Consider the following 18567-nt stretch of genomic DNA (forward strand, 5'->3'; position numbering starts at 1 on the left):
AAGAGATCATTCCATGCATGTGGGGCAGCCTGGAGGAAAGCAAGGGTTCTGGAAAAGAAGAAAACAAATTGGGTGGTGTGACTGGCGTACTTGGGCATAGTCAGAAGGGGACATGGGTGCGAAAATCTGAGACTTGCTCAGGGCAACGTTGCACAGGGCTTTGGAGGAAAGGACAAGTTCAAAGTTTTGTTGAGTTTTAAGCAGACTTGACAAAGGCTTAAGCAGACAGACTTGCATCCGACGAAGTGGGTATTCACCCACGAAAGCTCATGCTGCAAAACGTCTGTTAGTCTATAAGGTGCCACAGGATTCTTTACTGCTGAAGCAGACTTGAGACGAAAGATGTCGGTGCTGAGGGAGGCCAGAGAGGAGGCGGTTATTAAAGCCAAGGCAGGCAATGATGATAGGACAGAAAGGAGTGGTCCAATTTTTTTGAACTGTTTATGAAATGGAATAAACGGCAAGATGTAGTGCTATTTAGTGCTATCTTGGATGTGCATGGGAGGAAGGGGGAGAAGATTAAAATGGCCTTGTGCTTGTGAGCCTGAGTGCTGGGAGATAAAGGTACTGATAACGGGAAGTGGCAAATGTTTTGGAAGTAGCTCCGCTGGGTTTTGGTGGTGGCAGAAGTGCATCCAGGATGATACTTTGGAAAGACCTTTAGATATTGTGTAAGAGACAGAGGGAAGTTGACAGGAGAGAGAGGGAGTGTGTTTGAGTGGTAGTGTAGAAGTGGTAGCTGAAGCTGTGAGCTGATGAAGTCACTCAGGGAGAAGAGGGACTGAGGACAGAGCCCTGAGGGACTCCCAACAGTGAAGGCAAGGAAGAGAAGAAGTTGCTACAGGAGATGCTGAAAGAGCCCTCGGATGCAGGCAGAAAATGGAGAGCCCACGTCGGTAAAAATCCAGGAAGGAGAAAGTGTCTGATGCTGTCAGAAGCAGCAGAAAGCTCAGGGAGGGTGAAGACAGTTCTTTGACTTGGCCAAGAATAGGTGACTGGAGAGCTAGTGAGAGCTGATCCAGTGGAGTGGGGTAGTGCACAGGCTGCACTGTAGGGGATCGACATGGATCGGAGGAGAGGAAATCAAGGCAGTGATTATAAACAGTTTGTTCAGGAGGTGCAGTGCAAAAGAGAGACACCAGTAGTTGGAGAGGCAGTTGGGGTTAATGATTGGCCTTTTGAGAAGTGAGGATCATAGTGCAAGTTTTTATGCTAAGGAAAAGGAGCTGGAGTTGGGAGAGTGAGTGAGAGGAGATGAGGTGGTCAGGCACTGGGAGCAGAGGGTTGGAAGTCAAGGGTAAGCAAGAAACCTCTGATACAATTAGCAAAGTATATATGGTGTGTGGTCTTTCATTCCCCTACATTGTCTGTCTGTATACTCCCTGGCCCCTACTCCCTAGTAAAATATGTTCCAATCTAATCAGAGAAGCCTGGTCTTTTCTATCTTGCATTAAAATCAGCGTGAGGCATCAGGTTTCCTCCTCTTCTGGATTGTCAGTCTCCAGCATGGACTCTGCTTTCTTGCTGAATTTTTTGTGAGTCTGTGTGTCCAGTTCTTACTCTTGGTGGAATCAGTAAGGAAGTTTCTACATCTTCCTAGTCGAACGTGTAGCTTCCTGTCTGCAGTCTCAGTGCAGTTCACGTTGAGAAAGCTTTTGTCCAGGACAAATGTGTTTAAGCTTAAACATGATTTTTTGTTTAAATTTAATCAGATATTAATGGAGCCATGAAGTGCTGGCTTACTCTGATCGTTCTTCATGTCTCCCACTCCAATTGTTGCCTCTCTCCTTCCTCCTCTTCACCTCCCCTTCCCCCCGGTCTTCCTTCTGCTGCTGTGTTATAACTACACTGTGATAGTGCAGCTGGATGGAATCAGTCTCTAGCCATTGAGAGCAGATTTCAGTTCACTCTGCTCCACTGCAAGTGCAAAACTGGGGGATGGGGGAGGCCAGGCACAGAGGTCATGATATCAGAGCCTGGTCCTTGCGCTGCATGCAGCAATACACCACATGCAGTTGGCAATGAAGTCTTTGCATCTGCTGATGATCCACAGCCTTTTACCTGATTACTTCAAGGTGCTTCTGCTGTGATGCTGCTTCAGCGGGAAAATAAGCTGTTGTGCCAGTCTGTTACACCTGGTGGTTCGTTGCCATTGTCCTAGGCAGCCAGACGCACAAAGGAGCAGAAACATTGAAGGCACTTGCGTGCTGGAGAGATGAGAAAATGTTGTTGATATACCAACCGTGAAAGCTCTTGGGGAGACGCTAGATCAGGGGTCCCCAACACGGTGCCCAGGGGTGCCATGATGCCCGCCGGGGCATCTAAGGATGCCCACGTACTGGCCAGCGGACGAGCATCCACCAAAATACTGCCGAGAAGCAGCGTCATCCAGACACATCGCCGCCGAAATGCTGCCGATTTTTGGCAGCATTTCGGTGGTGACGCCTCTGGATGACGCTGCTTCTCGGCAGCGATGCCTATTGATGTTGCTGCTTGTCGGCAGCATTTCAGCGGATGTTCGTCCGCCGCCATGGTCCTCCGTGGCGCCAGACGAAAAAGTTTGGGGACCACTGGGCTAGATCCTGCAGAAGTGCCAACACACTTCTGTTTTGCTTTACTTAATGTCAGTGGCAAATTATTTTTGCCAGATAATCTCAATAGTTTTGATGTAACTAACACTTTGTTTTTCATTTTATACCATCCCCATTAGGTTACCCTGTGCCAAACAAGTATGGTATGGTTAATGTCATGCACGCCTTTATCTTAATAGCTTTGTCACTTTAGTGTGTCCTAATGGGCCTGATTCAGTCCTCCCATATCCATTTGACACCAATGTGATTCCATCAGCTACACTGGCATTACCCCAGTTTTACACTGGTGTATGTCACACCATAATGTGTGCTGCACAGTCCGGAGGGGAGTTATAGCAGGATGTAGAAGCACTTTGGCCACACCTCTTGTGCTGCGGCCTGAAGATGTGGCACCATAGAGATAGCCCAGCCCAGTATCACCTGAGGCGTTAGGTCTCTGCGGGGGGGAATTCGCTGCCTAGTTGCTTAGGGAACTTCTATGGCCCTGTTGTGCTACAGGATCATCCCATAGAATCATCCTCAGGGCTAGCACTTTGCCCTTACTATAAAAACTAAACCAAGCATTACTAATGCCCATTCAGCATGGCCACCAAAATCAGCTCCCTCCTTCACCTCTGTCACCTCCCTCTCATTGGCAGTCACCCAAAGAGATGCAGAAGCAAGTTGCAAATGTGCCCCTCTGTGCACAGCTTTCAGGATCAGACTGCAAGAGCTGGCCAGCCCCTTGTAACCACCACAGTGGGGCATAGTGGGGAGATAGTGTCGGAAATATCTTGGTCCAGCACTGTTGAAATTAAAGCTCATAATTTGTGACAACCAGAGTAGAGGGTGTCAAATTATTCCATATAAGCAATTTGCATGGTTGTCACTAGAAGCTTGCTGCGTGTTCATATACCATATAAGGCTTCTCACGACAAAGTGTTTTCCTATTGCCTTTACTATGAATATTGTCAATGCTTGACTGTACTGTCTGTAAAATTTGCCAAATTTAAACAGTGTAGTATAGAAAGCTGCAAATAGACCCATACATGCAGGGCCTTCTGTTCTGATTTTTTCCTCAAAACATCCAACTGTAACTTTCTGTAGAGGTGGGGTACGGGGTAAATGGTGAAGAAAAGGGCATTCTTGCCTGTGTTTGGATGTCTAAGGCTCGTCTGTGCTTGGCTTACACCTATTCCGGTGCGAAGTGGTTTAGATCTGCTTTATGGAGGTGTAGCGGGTTTAAAGGATTTTTTTCTCCAATGAACGTGACCTTCCTCTTTCCAGTCTGAATTTGGACGATAATACTGCATTTAAATTCAATTACCAAGCTACTTTTCAGTTGAATGGGCCTGTGCCAGGAACTGTCATGTTGGCCACGTGCCAGTTGACAAAGAAACTCGCTTTCTAGAAATGGTGTCTGAGGGGAAGAGACGTCAAATAAAGGCAGTCTGGGTGGAGCCTTGGCTGGGAGTATCATTCCCTGGCTTGTCATGCTGAGTGCTGAAACTAAAGCTTTAGAGCTGGATTCCATTACTCTGGGCTTACGCCGGTGTAACCAATGGAGGATCAGGCCTTCCGTTGTAGCTGGTGAAGCTACAGAGACTAATATATTTTCCACTCTCCAGGCAGAGATGGGAGGTACTAGAGAAATCTAGACTGTGATTTAATTAGGGAGATAATGCTAGTTTATCATTCAAGATAACTTTAGTGTATTGGGTTTGTGTATATATCGTACTTCGGTGTTGTTCTTAAAGCAATTTCTCTGCTGTCAGACCTCGTTCAGTTATTTTCTCCGTATTTGTATACAACCCGTTACTAACGTTTTTTTAAAGGCTTTAGAGCCATTTCCCCCCATCTGGTGAAGACTTCTTTATTTAAAAACAGTAATACACAAAAGGAAGCGTGAGGACATGGATTTTATTGGGAGTGCCTTCAGAGCACACCACTTCTTCTTGAGTATGAGGGGAGTTTCCCAGCATCCTTCTCATAATAATTAGTAAATACTTAAATGTAAATAATTGGCAGTGAAAACCTAATGTATTTTCCTGTGTTGAATATATCCACTGAAGTGCACTGTGTGGTGACTGATCAGACAAGGGTTAGCAGTTGTCACAAAATGACAATTAAGTGGTTGAGGTTTGAGGTGGAATAACTGACACACAGTAGTGGGTTCCAGACTAGAACTGCGATTTTGTCTCTAACTCTGCCGAAACTGTCTTCGTTAAGTTTCACTTTCAGACACCCGTGTTCTCTACATTATATTTCCTTTAAATTTGAAGGGTGTTTCTTATTAAATCACTTGGGTAGGTATCAGACCAGAACTTGGGCAAGACTGTGTTATGTAGTCAAAACGTTTTAAAATGTATTACAACTAAATTAGGCACTGTTGTTATTGTCCAGGTCCTTCTGGTGGTGGATTCCCAGCTGGTGGGTTTGGTCAGAAGTCAGCTACATCCCAGAAAGGAGGGAATCAGTGGCAGACAAAGAAACCACAAAATACAGGTACTTCGTGGCAGTCCCACACTCAACCACAGCAAGCTAAATCCAGCACACAGAGTAAACCCAACTATACCGTGAACTTCAGTGTTATTGGAGGCCGAGAAGAGAGAGGTATCCGAGCTCCAGGCTTTGGTAAGTTCTGTTTCCTGGAACTATAGTTATAATGATGTGTTGCATCTGAAGTCCTTGTGGTCTCTGCAAGCATGGTTCTGGGGCTTTATGAAAACAGAAGCTTTGAAAGGTTCTGAAGAACTTATTTTAGTCATGTTAAAGGCTTCATATTTTGTTTTGTAGATTGAGGTCTAATAGCAATAACATGAGTGGCATTTAAGCAGCTGTGTTCAGATAAAGGTCCACTTGTCAGATATCTCTCATTGCTACCAGCAGTTCCTGACAGATATTAGCATGACAATATGCATTGTTGTTGTAGCTGTGTTGGTCCCAGGATATTAGTGAGACAAGGTGGGTGAGGTCATATTTTTTATTGGACCAACTTCTGTTGTTGAGAGAGGTAAGCTACAAAGCTTGTCTCTCTCAACACAGAGCTCTTCAGGTCTGGGAAATGTACACAGAGGCCTGGTTTACACTAGGAAACTAAGTCAGTTATAATTGTGTCACTCAGGGGTATGAAAAATCCACACCCCTGAGCAATGCCGTTAAATCATCCTAACCCCTGGTGTAGACAGCTCTAGATCAGTGGGAGAATTCTCCCATCAACCTAGCTACCACCTCTCAGGGAGGTGGATTACCTACACTGATGGAAGAACTCCACTCATTCGCGTAGGCAGTGTCTTCATTAAGGGCATGGCTACACTTGCAGATGAAGAGCGCTGTGAGTTAAACCCGCCTTCATAGAGCGCAGTAGAGGAAGTGCTGTAGTCTGTCCACACTGGCAGCTGAGAGTGCCCTGGGGTGGCCACATTAGCAGCTCTTGCAGTGGCCACGGAGCAGCATGCAAGTGGCTGCAACATGCTTGTCAAATGGGAGGTGGGGGTGGAGTGTGACAGAGGAGGGTGCTGTGTGTATGTGTGGGGGGAGAGTGGGTTTTGGGGGGCTGAGAGCATGTCAGAATGCTGTCTGGTAGTTCAGACAGCAGCAGACCCCCTCCCCTCCCTGCCTCTCTCTCTCTCTCTCACACACAGCATTTCACAGTAATGGTTGCTTTGTCTCGGAGCAGATAAGCAGCTGGCTGTCAAACCAGAGCTTTCAAAGGGCATATCCAAAACAATAACAAGAGTGGCCACTTGACTTAAGGGGATTATGGGACGTTTCCAGAGGCTTATCAGAGCCCAGTAATGCAACACCTTGTTCACACTGGCGCCACGGCGCTCCAGCGGGGGTGCATCAAACGTTATTCCACTCACCAAGGTGGAGTACCAGCAGTGCTGTAGCCGACGAGTCAGAGTACTCTGTCCCTTGTCACTGTGGACAGGGAGTGAGCTAGTGTGCCTGGGGCTCCTTTAATGCACTGTAACTCACAAGTGTAGCCAAGCCCTAAGTGTTGAAAAGCCCAGAGTGCCACAGCTAAATGCAAGGGGGTAGATTGTTTAGCATAAGTAGTTAACACATTTCAAGGGACCATTCAAGGTTAAGTGGCCTGTTAACACCTCTTCAGTCATAGAGGGGAAAAGAGAAAAAAAACCTGTAACCCACTTAACCGTGAATGGTCTCTTGAGAGATGTGAAACACCCCTTTGAGTGAGACAAAGTTGCACTGACAGAAGCGCCGGTGTGGACAGGGGCTCTCCCACCAACATAACTACTGCTGCTCGTTGGAGGTGGTTTAATTATGTCTACAGGAGAGCTCTCTCCTGTGGATATAGAGAAGCTACGCTATCTTACAGCAGTAAGCTCGCTAGTGTAGACATGGCGTTAAGGGAAAAACAGTTTTTAAGAGAGCTGGCAGTTTTTCAGAGACATTAAGGGCACAAGAGCAAACTAGCCCTCTGCATAGGAAAGATAGAAAGGATGGCAAGAGCCCACCCTGGCTTACCCAGGAGATCTTCAATGATCTGAAACTCAAAAAAAGAGTCCTACAAAAAGTGGAACCTAAGTCAAATTACAAAGGATGAATATAAACAAATAACACAAGTGTGTAGGGACAAAATTAGAAAGGCCAAGGCACAAAACGAGCGCAAACTAGCTAGAGACATAAAACAAGAATATGTTCTACAAATACATTGGAAGCAAGAGGAAGACCAAGGACACTGTAGGCCCATTTCTCAATGAGGAGGAGAAAACAATAATAGAAAATGTGGAAATGGCAGAAGTTTTAAATGATATTTTTGTTTTGGTTTTCACCAAGAAGGTTGGTGGTGATTGGACATCTAACATAGTGAATGCCAGTGAAAATGAGGTAGCATCAGAGGCTAAAATAGGGAAAGAACAAGTTTAAAATAAGATGTCTTCAAGTCGCCAGGGCTTGATGAAATACATGCTAGAAGACTCAAGGAGCTGACTGAGGAGATATCTGCGCCATTAGCGATTCTCTTCAAAAAGTCATGGAAGACGGGAGAAATTCCCAAGGACTGGAAAAGGGCAAATATAGTGCCCATCTATAAAAAGGGAAATGAGGACAACCTGGGGAATTACAGACCAGTCAGCTTAACTTCAGTACCTAGAAAGATAATGGAGCAAGTAATTAAGCCATCAGTTTGCAAACATCTAGAAGATAATAAGGTGATAAGTAACAGTCATCATAGATTTGTCAAGAACAAATCATGTCCAACCAACCTGATAGCTTTCTTTGACAGGGTAACAAGCCTTGTGGATGGGGGCAAGCAGTAAATGTGGTATATCTTCACTTTAGTAAGGCTTTGGGTACTGTCTCGCATGACCGTCTCATAAACTAGGAAATACAACCTAGATGGAGCTACTACAAGGTGGCTTCATAACTGGTTAGAAAACTGTTCTCAGAGAGTAGTTATCAGTGGTTCACAGTTATGCTGGAAGTGCATAATGAGTGGAGTCCCGCAGTTCTGGATCTGGTTTTGTTCAATATCCTCATCAGAGTTTGAGATGATGGTATAGAGAGTACACTTATAAAGTTTGTGGATGATACCAAGCTGGGAGGGGTTGCAAGTGCTTAGGAGGATGGGACTAAAATTCAAAATGATCTGGAAAAATGATCTGAAGTAAATAGAATGAAATGCACAGTACTCCACTTAGGAAGAAACAATCAGTTTCACACATACAAAATGGGAAACAACTGTCTAGGAAGGAGTACTGTGGAAAGCGATCTGAGGGTCATAGTGGACTAGAAGCTAAGTATGAGTCAACAGTGTAACACCGTTGCAAAAAAAAAAAGCGAACATAATTCTGCGATGTATTAGCAGAAGAGTTGTAAGCAAGACACAAAAAGTAATTCTTCTGCTCTACTCCGCACTGATTAGGCCTCAACTGGAGTATTGTGCCCAGTTCTGGGCACCACATTTCAGGAAAGATGTGGACAAATTGGAGAAAGTCCAGAGAAGAGCAACAAAAATGATTAAAGGTCTAAAAGACATGATCTCTGAGGGAATATTGCAAAAATTGGGTTTGTTTAGTCTGAAGCAGAGAAGACTGAGAGGGGACATAACAGTTTTCAAGTACATACAAGATTGTTACAAGGAGGAGGGAGAAAAATTGTTTTCGTTAACCTCTGAGGATAGGACAAGAAGCAATGGGCTTAAATTGCAGGAAGGGAGGTTGAGGTTGGACATTAGGAAAAACTTCCTGTCAGGGCGGTTAAGCACTGGAATAAATTGCCTAGGGAGGTTGTAGAATCTCCATCACTGTAGATGTTTAAGAGCAGGTTAGACAAACAACGGTCAGGGATGGTGTAGATCAAGCGTGCAAAGGACTGGACTAGATGAGCTCTTGAGGTCCCTTCCAGTCCTGCGATTCTGAGATTCTACACAATTCTCTACTGGCATAGCAATGTCTTCCCCTGTCTACACAGTTGTTCTTAGCAGCGTCATGTGCCACTGCTGGAGTCTTTCCCCGCCGCAGGGAACAGCTCCAGCAGTGGGGAAAGGCTCTTGCAAGGGGGAGGCAGCGGGGAAAGGCTCTGGTAGCTCCCCACTGCTGGAGCCTTTTACTGCCATGTGTAGTTACACACCTCAGTGTGGACACATCCTGCTCTTTGCTGTGGCATGTGGCTACACACACCCTACATCAGGGGTGGGCAAACTTTTTGGCCCGAGGGCCACATCGGGGTTGCGCAACTGTATGGAGGGCTGGGTAGGGAAGGCTGTGCCTCCCCAAACATCCTGGCCCCACCCCCTATCTGCCCCCTCCCACTTCCTGCCGCCTGACTGCCCCCCTCAGAACCTCCAACCCATCCACACCCCCTGCTCCTTGTCCCCTGACTGCCCCCTCCCAGGACCCCCCCCCATCCACGCCCCCTGTCCCCTGACTGCCCCAACTCCTATCCACACCCCCACCCCCTGACAGCCCCCCCCCCCCCGGGACTCCCACCCCCATCCAACTGCCCTCTGCTCCTTGTCCCCTGACAGCCCCCTCCCGGGACCCCCCACCCCTAACTGCCCCCTGGGATCCCACCCCCTTATCCAACCCCCCCGTCTCCTGACTGTCCTCTCAACCCCATCCACATCCCAGCCCTCTGACAGACCCTCTGGGACTCCCAGTCCCAGCCCTCCCTGTTCCCCATCCCCTGACAGGCCTCCCCACAGAACCTCTGCCCCATCCAACTGCTCCCTCCTCCCTGATGGCCCCCCAGGACCCCCTGCTCCCTTACCTAACCCCCCCTCACCCGCTCCCTGCCCCTCACCAGCAGCAGGAGCTCGCAGCTGCGACACCCGTCCAGAGCCAGCTGTGCTCCCCACGCTGCCCAGCGGGAGTGGCAGGCCAGAGCATGGCCCGCGCGGCGGTGTGGCTGCGGGGGACGGGCTGGGGACTAGGCTCCCTGGTCGGGAGCTCAGGGGCCGAGCAGGATGGTCCCGTGGGCCATAGTTTGCCCACGTCTTCCCTACATGCGGCTGTCAGCGAATGTGCAGTGTAGACATACCCATAACGTGGAACACTTGTTACCTCTGCCATGATCATGTACCAATAAGCATTTTTCTTCCGTTATTTTTTTTTTCTTTTTTGTTTTAAAAGGACAAAAGCCAAAAGTTTCAGAAAATGATTTTGAGGATCTATTATCTAATCAAGGATTTTCAGCTAAATCTGACAAAAAAGGAACCAAGACAATTGCCGAGATGAGAAAGCAAGAAATGTCTAAAGACATGGACCCCTTAAAATTAAAGGTTTGATGTTTAATAATAAAAACCATGGTTTTGATTCAAATATAAACAAAATTCTGTTACTTACAACTATTGATGATAGAGTGGGGGAGGATACAGTGAAGGATAAAAGGAAAACTGAAGGGTTACAAAGATGGTAGACGTTTATAATAAAATGTTACTTGTGTTTCCACCCATGTGCGGAATAACTTGGAGGAACCTACTGGTTTTAATGCATGAACGTATATCCTAATTGGTTAGCGTAACCAAGATACAGTAGGCAACTGGGGTATCAGTACAGAAGAGAATGATTTGCTCAGGAGAGAGGGTTTGTTCTGTATTGGCGTGCTTTGAAGTGCAGATGGTGGTAAAACTCCTCTCTCAAGTGTGTGATAAGATAAAAAGGAGCAAAAAAAGAGAGAGTAACTTATGCTGTGGTTAGTCTGTTCCAGGCCAGCTAATCCAGAAGGGGAGGTGGACGAGGTAATCCCCGAACAGATCTAACGTCCCTTTCACAAGAAACGATTGTGAAAGGATTTTGAGACTTTGAAAATGACTAGATAAAAAGGGGCAGGTAAAATCTCATGGAGAAATTGAACATGGCGGAGAAGAGTGTGAGAGAGCTGGACAGTTCTGAAGAACATAATTAAGAACTCAGCTGAAAACAAACCAAGATACAAACAAGTAAAATCCTAATGTGTGTGAAGTGAATTTTTACATCTAATGCAGGATTTTCTCCCCTAGGGAGTACAAGGGCCTGGGTTTCCCATTTCATTAAAGAGCACGTCTTAGTACAGACTTGGCTAGACAAGCACAACTCACGTTTTGACTAAGGAGAAGATGGGAGGGTGCATTTCTGGTCTGTACCAAACTGGGAGAGCTTGGATCAAAAGGTTTTCATTGCTGTCAGGTCCACTCTTCGGCAGCTGGAGCCTTGTTTTATTACATTTTCTCCAATCAAGTGCAGTTTCACCAGTGCCCTTTCAGCAGAGGGGTTCAGGGCTATGGTGCTGTGATGGATGTGACTGATGATACAGAGGGTACGTCTTCACTACCCGCCGTATTGGTGGGTAGCAATCAATTTCTCGGGGATCGATATATCACGTCTCATCTAGACACGATATATCGATCCCCGAATGAGCTCCTGTCGACTCCGGAACTCCACCAACCCGAACGGCGGTAGCGGAGTCGACATGGGGAGCCGCGAACGTCGATCCCGCGCCGTGAGGACAGTTGGTAATTCGATCTAAGATACTTCGACTTCAGCTACGTGAATAACGTAGCTGAAGTTGCGTATCTTAGATCGATTTCCCCCTGTAATGTAGACCAGCCCAGAGTTACCTCTTGTGAAGAACAAAAACTACTTGAGAATCACTTTCTTAGGGCAGTCGTTCATTCTCCTCACAGTGGCTCTCTGTCCCTCTGTCAGATCCACTGAAAATGGACACTTACACTCGCATTAAAATTACTCTTTCCAGTCTCCGGGTGGCATCACCCCCATGTGTATTCTGATCAGATTTGGTATTTCTTCCTGGTACATTACTTGCAGATAAGGTTAAATGGTAACATTTACTATTTAGTTTTGTAAAACATTGTGAGGATAATGTATGTAGTTCTGAACAATATTAATAGAAATAATCTCAGGGAGGAATTGGGGAAATCAGCTTCTTGATAGAATATTTTAACTCGTGTCCATAGGTTGGATTGAATGCTTTATGTAAAATACTATAAATAAAAAATAGAGCCTTTTTACCTGCCATCACCCGTGTTAGATGGGGAGATGGGAGATATTACATAATGTGATACTACAATTTAGAGATCCCCCCCCCTCCTTACTGCCATAAGGATTCTATATTGATTGATGTAAATATAATTATATAAAATCAACTAAGCAAAGAGCATTTTTAGCCAATTGTAGTACAAGGGGCAATTTAGTTCAGAAAACTTCAATTTACTCAAGCAAACCATATGAGTACAAGTCTCAAAACAGCTTAAGACCCTTACCTGAAATTTACAAGTAAAACAAGATTTCTAGCATTGGAATGGACAACCTGTGTTACCATGGGATTCATTAGTGTAACTAAAATGAATAGTCTGCTGTGATTACTTTGTTCAGATCACTTCATGTCATCTATTATACAGTTTCTACACTTAACTTGTTAGGAATCATTCCAAGAGAACTGAATTATTATCTAAGAAAGAGCCAAATAAATAACTACGTATAAGCATGCTGGTCCTCGGCTAGCAGACTTGATATATCACTGTTGGGTTCCAAGGCTAAGCATGGTGTCCACTCTGTGGAATTTGGATGTATGATTAAGATCATCTTTGCAAAGTACTCTCAAAACTTTTGACGCCCAAGGTCCAATTGTCTTGTTTTCAGTGATGGGAGAGGAAAGTATCTTTAAGCGAATTGGAAGTATCATTTAAGGCAGCAGCATTCAATTTGAATTTTTCTAATTTTGTTTCAGATTCTAGATTGGATTGAAGGAAAAGAGAGAAATATAAGAGCATTAATATCCACTCTTCACACTGTGCTCTGGGAAGGGGAGAACAAGTGGAAGCCAGTTGGCATGGCCGACCTCGTTACCCCTGAACAAGTGAAGAAGTACTATAGGAAGGCAGTACTTGTGGTTCATCCAGATAAGGTGAGTAGTTTTCTTGGGTATGTTAAAGGCTATTTATCAAACTGGTATTACCAAATTAATTCTGCAATCCTACAAGGGAAATCTGTTAAGCTTCCTGCTTTTGAACAGATCTACCCATGCAAGCAGGGCAAGGCTCGGTGGGGAAGGGTTTAATATTGGCAGGGACAATAAGCTAGTTTCTGGGCATTTTTTCAGTCCACTTTTCTGCTGTGCGGTTATTGTGTTGGACTCTGGCACTTCAAGGGGCAGAATCAGACTGTGGGGATAAGGATCTCCAGGGAAAGGGGAGAGAAGAGGGTCCCCAGCGGCTGGGCTGGACAGTAGAGCTTAGTGCTGTCTACCCATCAGCACCTGTTTGGTGAAGGAGGAATGAAGTGGGGTGGATTCCCTTCAGATACAAAGGTTGAGAAGCACTTCTACCACCACTCATGTTATCATTCACTACTGGACCCAGCTACATGGCTGCTTGGCCAGCCGCATGCTCTGCCTTCCTTCCATTTGTTGTGTTGTCTTCTGAAGTTAGCACACCAGTGAGACCATGCAGTACAGGAATTCAAGTCTCACTCCTCATCCATAACACAGTGATGAGGTGTCAGAGCAGCCAGGGCTGAGTCCTGCCCTCACCTGAACTCCTGCACGTCTCGGTCCCACTCAGATCAGTCTGAGGAAAGCCCAGTTACTGGAGCAGAGTTCTGTTAGGTTCTGGACATCTGCCAACCAAAATGCAGATCAGTGTAATCTGTGCTTAATCTCCCCTTCTTGGAAGGGTCTTGGGCAGGGTCCTCCAACTCCCAGGCCTCCCAGAGATTTCACTGGTCCCATGTAAGCCACAGCAAACCAGATATAAAATCTGCTGAAAGGTCCTGGTGGGAATTATGTGGCAGCTTCCAATTTAAAAAAAAAAAAAAGATACAAAAAGAATACTCCAATAAGCACAGTAGTCCCTATGTAAATGGTGATTATATCTACATTATCTGTGGTGTCACTTTTACAGGAGTGTTATTGCTATTAGGGCAGTTCACCCCTTTCAGGGCTCCTGTTCGTGGTTGTGTACAGATGTAGGAAGATAACACTGCATCTCTTGCACTGGGTTCACATTTTCATGCTTTTCTAACAACAAGAGCAAGAATTAAGGACTTTTTAAAAAAAACAAAACAAAAAAACTACTCTGATTCTGGAGCATAATCCTGCAGCAACGGCTGGGGTTGCAGAATACACGGGGCCTCGTGTTTATTCCCCTCTGAGCCAGGATGAGTTAAAATTGAGCAGATGGTGTATCTGCAGTATTGCTGTGCATGCACTGGTTCCCAAGACCAATTTTAGATTGAGGTCCATGCTGCGACAGCAGAACTTTCTCCATGACTTGGTGTATTTCTTTGAGGCTAAAAAGCCTAGGAGTGTTCATAGTCAGCAGTGCATGTTCAACTAGGAAAGTTGGACTCCAGCATAAAAGAATTCAACAGCATTCTTGGAAATCACTCTTCAGTTACATTGTGGGGTACTAATGTAAGAGCTGCCATGCAGTAGTTTCTACCTAAATTAGTTTTTATTTCATTTTTAAAGAGCCACTTGCTGAAAATGTAGACCATTATCTATTAATTCCTTTAATACAAGATGGAATCTTTAGTACGACTTCAGTTACATTGAGCAAATTAGACTAAAAAAATTTGAAGTGATGCAGGCAAATTTATAATCCCTCAGTGCCATTTAAACTCTGACTTTGGTATATATGGGGACTTGGGGAAAAGGGAATGACAGTATCTGGATGAAAAAGCCATGCACACTTACAGCACTGTAGCCCCTTTCTGTTTACCTTTATTGGTTATAAACAAGAGATAGGGTGTGAATTTCACTATTAGTAAAATGCAGTTTTTTTTCTCAAGCCCTGCTGCAATTCTTCACATTCTTTAGACTTCTGCAGTAAGCATCTAATACCTGTTCTGTTTGTTTACAGGCCACAGGACAGCCTTATGAACAGTATGCCAAAATGATCTTCATGGAGTTGAGTGATGCATGGTCAGAGTTTGAAAACCAAGGATCAAAATCCCTTTTCTAAAACTTCATCTGTACGGGATTTTCAAAATGTATGTGCAGCAAAATGGAGTGGAGTATTGTTAGTCTGAATTTCTTATCTCTAGGATTTAGGAAAGATTTTTGCATGATTTCAGCAGTTTGAAATCATACACTCAGAAGTGGGTGATACATTTTGTGAGATGCAGAATCCAGAACATACACAGATGCACTCAGAAAACAACTGCTCAATGCTTCAGAATCTTAGCCTGAGAACAGATCTTTCCATTCAGGTTAAATATGGTGAAATATAAATAACTTTAATGATGTCCGCTGATTTCTGGCATAATGGTATCAAAAGCGTAAGCCATTCCGAATCCACTGATTTTTGGTTTTTCTTTAAAAGAAACACACAACCTCAATTTGTACTCTATATTTTCAGTAGTTATTTGATTTGATTCTGAGGTTTGGTGCCGTCGCCTTATTCTAAGTGCTTTAGTTATATTATCAGCATATCTTTTTGTTGAATCTATAAGAGGTGTACATTTTCATCTGTATCTTGTGTAATCATTCTGATGATCATTCTGTAAATAATTAAAATATTTTCTGACAATACCTGTGTTCCTTACAATGAATTGACAGTTGCTTAGCCAAAAAGCTCCCAGTTATGGGAAAGTCAGCCAGGATTATTCTTGATTTTTTTTTTTTAAATGCATATCATGAACCTGGAAACAAATCTTAGCTTTAATATAAGGACTGCACATTCCAACTTTTTGTTATTTATTATGAACTTTTGGAAGGCACCACTATGACTAGTGTTTATTTTCCTACTCTGTGAATTTCAGCTTTTACTCATATTTTTTTTCCAGTGGAATGTGCCTTCCATTGGCTTTATAAATACCATACTAGAAAAAATGTTGACAGTCATTTATTCTGAAACTTGAAATGTGAGCACAAAACAGTTTACTCTGCTTTGATTTGTCTGTTTTAACTGAGTCAATGTTATATTGTTAGCTATCCTCTTGAAAGCATTTCCTGTGCTTATGCTGATAGTGGGATACTTACGTTGCATGTCTGAGAACTTGATTTTTAGAAGCATGCATGCACACAGCTATGTGTGCAAAGACCAAACCAGTGTGTATAGTTAGCAGGGCCGGCTTTAGGAAGTGTGGGGCCCAATTCGAACAGTTTCGACAGGGCCCCGGCAGGGATGACTTAAAAAAAAAAAAAACAACAACAAAAAACATGTGGTGCTTGTACTCACCGGGCGCTGCTCCGAGTCTTCGGCAGCACTTTGCCGGCGGGTCCTTCGCTCACTCCAGGTCTTTGGTGGCACTGAAGGACCCGCTGCCGAAGTGCCACTGAAGACCCGGAGCGAGTGAAGTACCTGCCATCGAAGTGCCGCCGAAGACCCAGAGCGCCGCCGGGTGAGTAAAAATTAAAAAAGGCATCTTTAGCCAGGGAAGGGATTCTCACTGGGCGTGGGGCCCTCTTAGGCGCGGGGCCCGATTCGGGGGAATTGATAGAATAGGCCTAAAGCCGGCCTTGATAGTTAAGGCATCATATACTTGATGTACACTGTGTGTGCATTGGCTGGTGCAAGACTGGTTGAGAACCCAGTGTGAGAACACAGCTCACTGCACTGTTGTTTCTCATCTCTTTAAAAAAGAAACAAAACCCAGAAATTAACATGTACAAGTATGTGGATAATTGAATACTAAGGACCAATGACTATTGTACAGTATTGTATAATTCCAAACTGGAAATCCCAGTTCCTGGGGCTAGTTTGCAAAAGTTTGTTAGTGATATTTACGTTTTGGTGATAGTCTCGTGCACTGCAGCTTTGCTACCCAAGTAGCTTAAAAGATGTATTTTTAATCAATTTGCGTTTGCATCCAATTTGGATTCTTAACTGCAAAAGGAGCTGCAGTGACGTCAAGGTAGCTGTCTTACAATGAGCATCTTCTACTTTTTCTGTTCTGATTATCCCACAAATCAAGATCCCAGTGAATGGGTTGGAGAAGAGATTGTTTGTTTGAATGCTGGGTACACTTTACGGGCTCCCACCAAACTCAGATACAACACAGTTGAACTGTTACCTTTGTGTGTAATGTGTGAACATATATTTGGTCACTGTGAATTTTGAAAGAGTGGAGGATTATTGAACTCTGATCTGAATTGCAAAGTATGGGTTTATGCTGGTACAGCTCTGAATTAGCGTTAATCTCATTGGTGGTTCTTCGAGTGCTTGCTCATGTCGATTCCATTCTGGATGTGTGTGCACCCACATGCACAGTTGTCGGAGACTTTTGCCTTAGCTGTATTTGTAGGGGTGGCTGTGGTGCCCTCTGGAGTGCCGCGCTCATGCATCAGTACATCAGGCACCACCGGCCCTATGCCCTCTCCGTTCCTTTTGCCGCTTGTGCTGGTTGGTCAGAGTGCCTCGCAGGTGGTCAGTGGTTCTCTCCCTTTGAGTTACAGCTGTAAATAGTTTTGTTTTGTTGTAGCTCTTCAGTACTGCGGTTAGTCAGTAAGGATCCTGGTGGGGACTTTGCACCAGGCAGGGCAGGCTCCGGTCACCGGGTTTGAAGCCCTGCCTGTTAGTGACCTGCATGGCAGCTGTCTGAAGTGCCTGGGGGAATCCCAGGTAAAAAGTGTTGCATCTGTAAGAACTTTCGTCCCAAGACACAGAAAGAATGCGACATTTGTTTGAGGGCCCTCCTCATGGAGGCTGCTCTCCAGCCTCAGAGCTGTCCTGGCCGGACGCAGCTCCCAGCACTTTGGCCTCGGTGTGTAGTGAACCCCCGGCACCGATCCCCAAGAAGAAGCCTAAGAAGTAGGAACCAGCACCGAGCAAGTTGGACCAAGGGGCATTGGGTAAAGGACCCTGTTTTGGCCACCGGCCCATGCCAGAGCCACAGGGGGACATGTCTCTGAGGGGACCTCCTACCCCCTCAAGGGATCTGCCACTGATTCCAGGGAGCGGTAGGGGACTCAGATTTACGGCAGAGTTAATGCCTTCCCCGCTCCCAGCACTAAGAAAGCAAAGGACATCGCATGTGGCGATGGTCCCGGCAGAGGCTCCCTACAAGGGCGGGCAAGCCAGCCACGAAAGCCTCCCAGAAGGCAAGTGAATGCCGCCGGTTTCGGGAGCTGGGGTAGCACTCCTTGTCGCCGCGTCCCTGGTTTCCTCATCAGCCCAGGTCACCGGTTGACCACCACAGATCGCCAGCACTGCCCTCCCGGTTTCCATCCTCTCATCGGCTCCAATTCACGGCGCTTCCCCATGGCTTCTCCTCAGCACCGCGAGTATTTACAAAATGCCTGGCCTCAATAGCCTCTTACCTGAGGCATCGGGGGGGCCATGTCTATCCTTATCTCGACAATTGGTTCATCAAGGGCAGGTCGCGGGATCAAGTGCAGAACAGTCTCTTGATCTGGTGCATTCCACCTGTCACGACCTGGGCCTATTAGTGAACGAAAAGAAATCGACCCTCAGACCAGTGCAATGAATAGAGTTTATTGAGGCAATCCTGAACTCCACACGGGCCAGAGCCTTCCTTCTGGAGGCCCATTTCCAAGCCATTTCGGATGTGATTTCCTGTATAAGGGG

General features: G+C 45.4%; 1 protein-coding gene across 3 annotated transcripts in view; it reads left to right on the forward strand.

Annotated features, from left to right (window-relative positions):
- GAK (cyclin G associated kinase) overlaps window positions 1-15559 on the forward strand; it is a 119472-nt gene extending 103913 nt beyond the window's left edge. For all 3 annotated transcript variants that reach the window (XM_045022218.1, XM_045022219.1, XM_045022220.1), the window contains 4 exons: window positions 4974-5204; window positions 10172-10320; window positions 12768-12944; window positions 14899-15559. In XM_045022218.1, coding sequence (XP_044878153.1) covers window positions 4974-5204; window positions 10172-10320; window positions 12768-12944; window positions 14899-15000 — 659 coding nt within the window. In that variant the 3' untranslated portion in view covers window positions 15001-15559. The remainder of the gene's footprint in view (window positions 1-4973; window positions 5205-10171; window positions 10321-12767; window positions 12945-14898) is intronic.
- The last annotated feature ends 3008 nt before the right edge of the window (window positions 15560-18567 follow it).

The sequence above is a fragment of the Mauremys mutica genome, chromosome 6 (assembly GCF_020497125.1).
Source record: "Mauremys mutica isolate MM-2020 ecotype Southern chromosome 6, ASM2049712v1, whole genome shotgun sequence".
Lineage (NCBI taxonomy): Eukaryota > Metazoa > Chordata > Testudines > Geoemydidae > Mauremys > Mauremys mutica.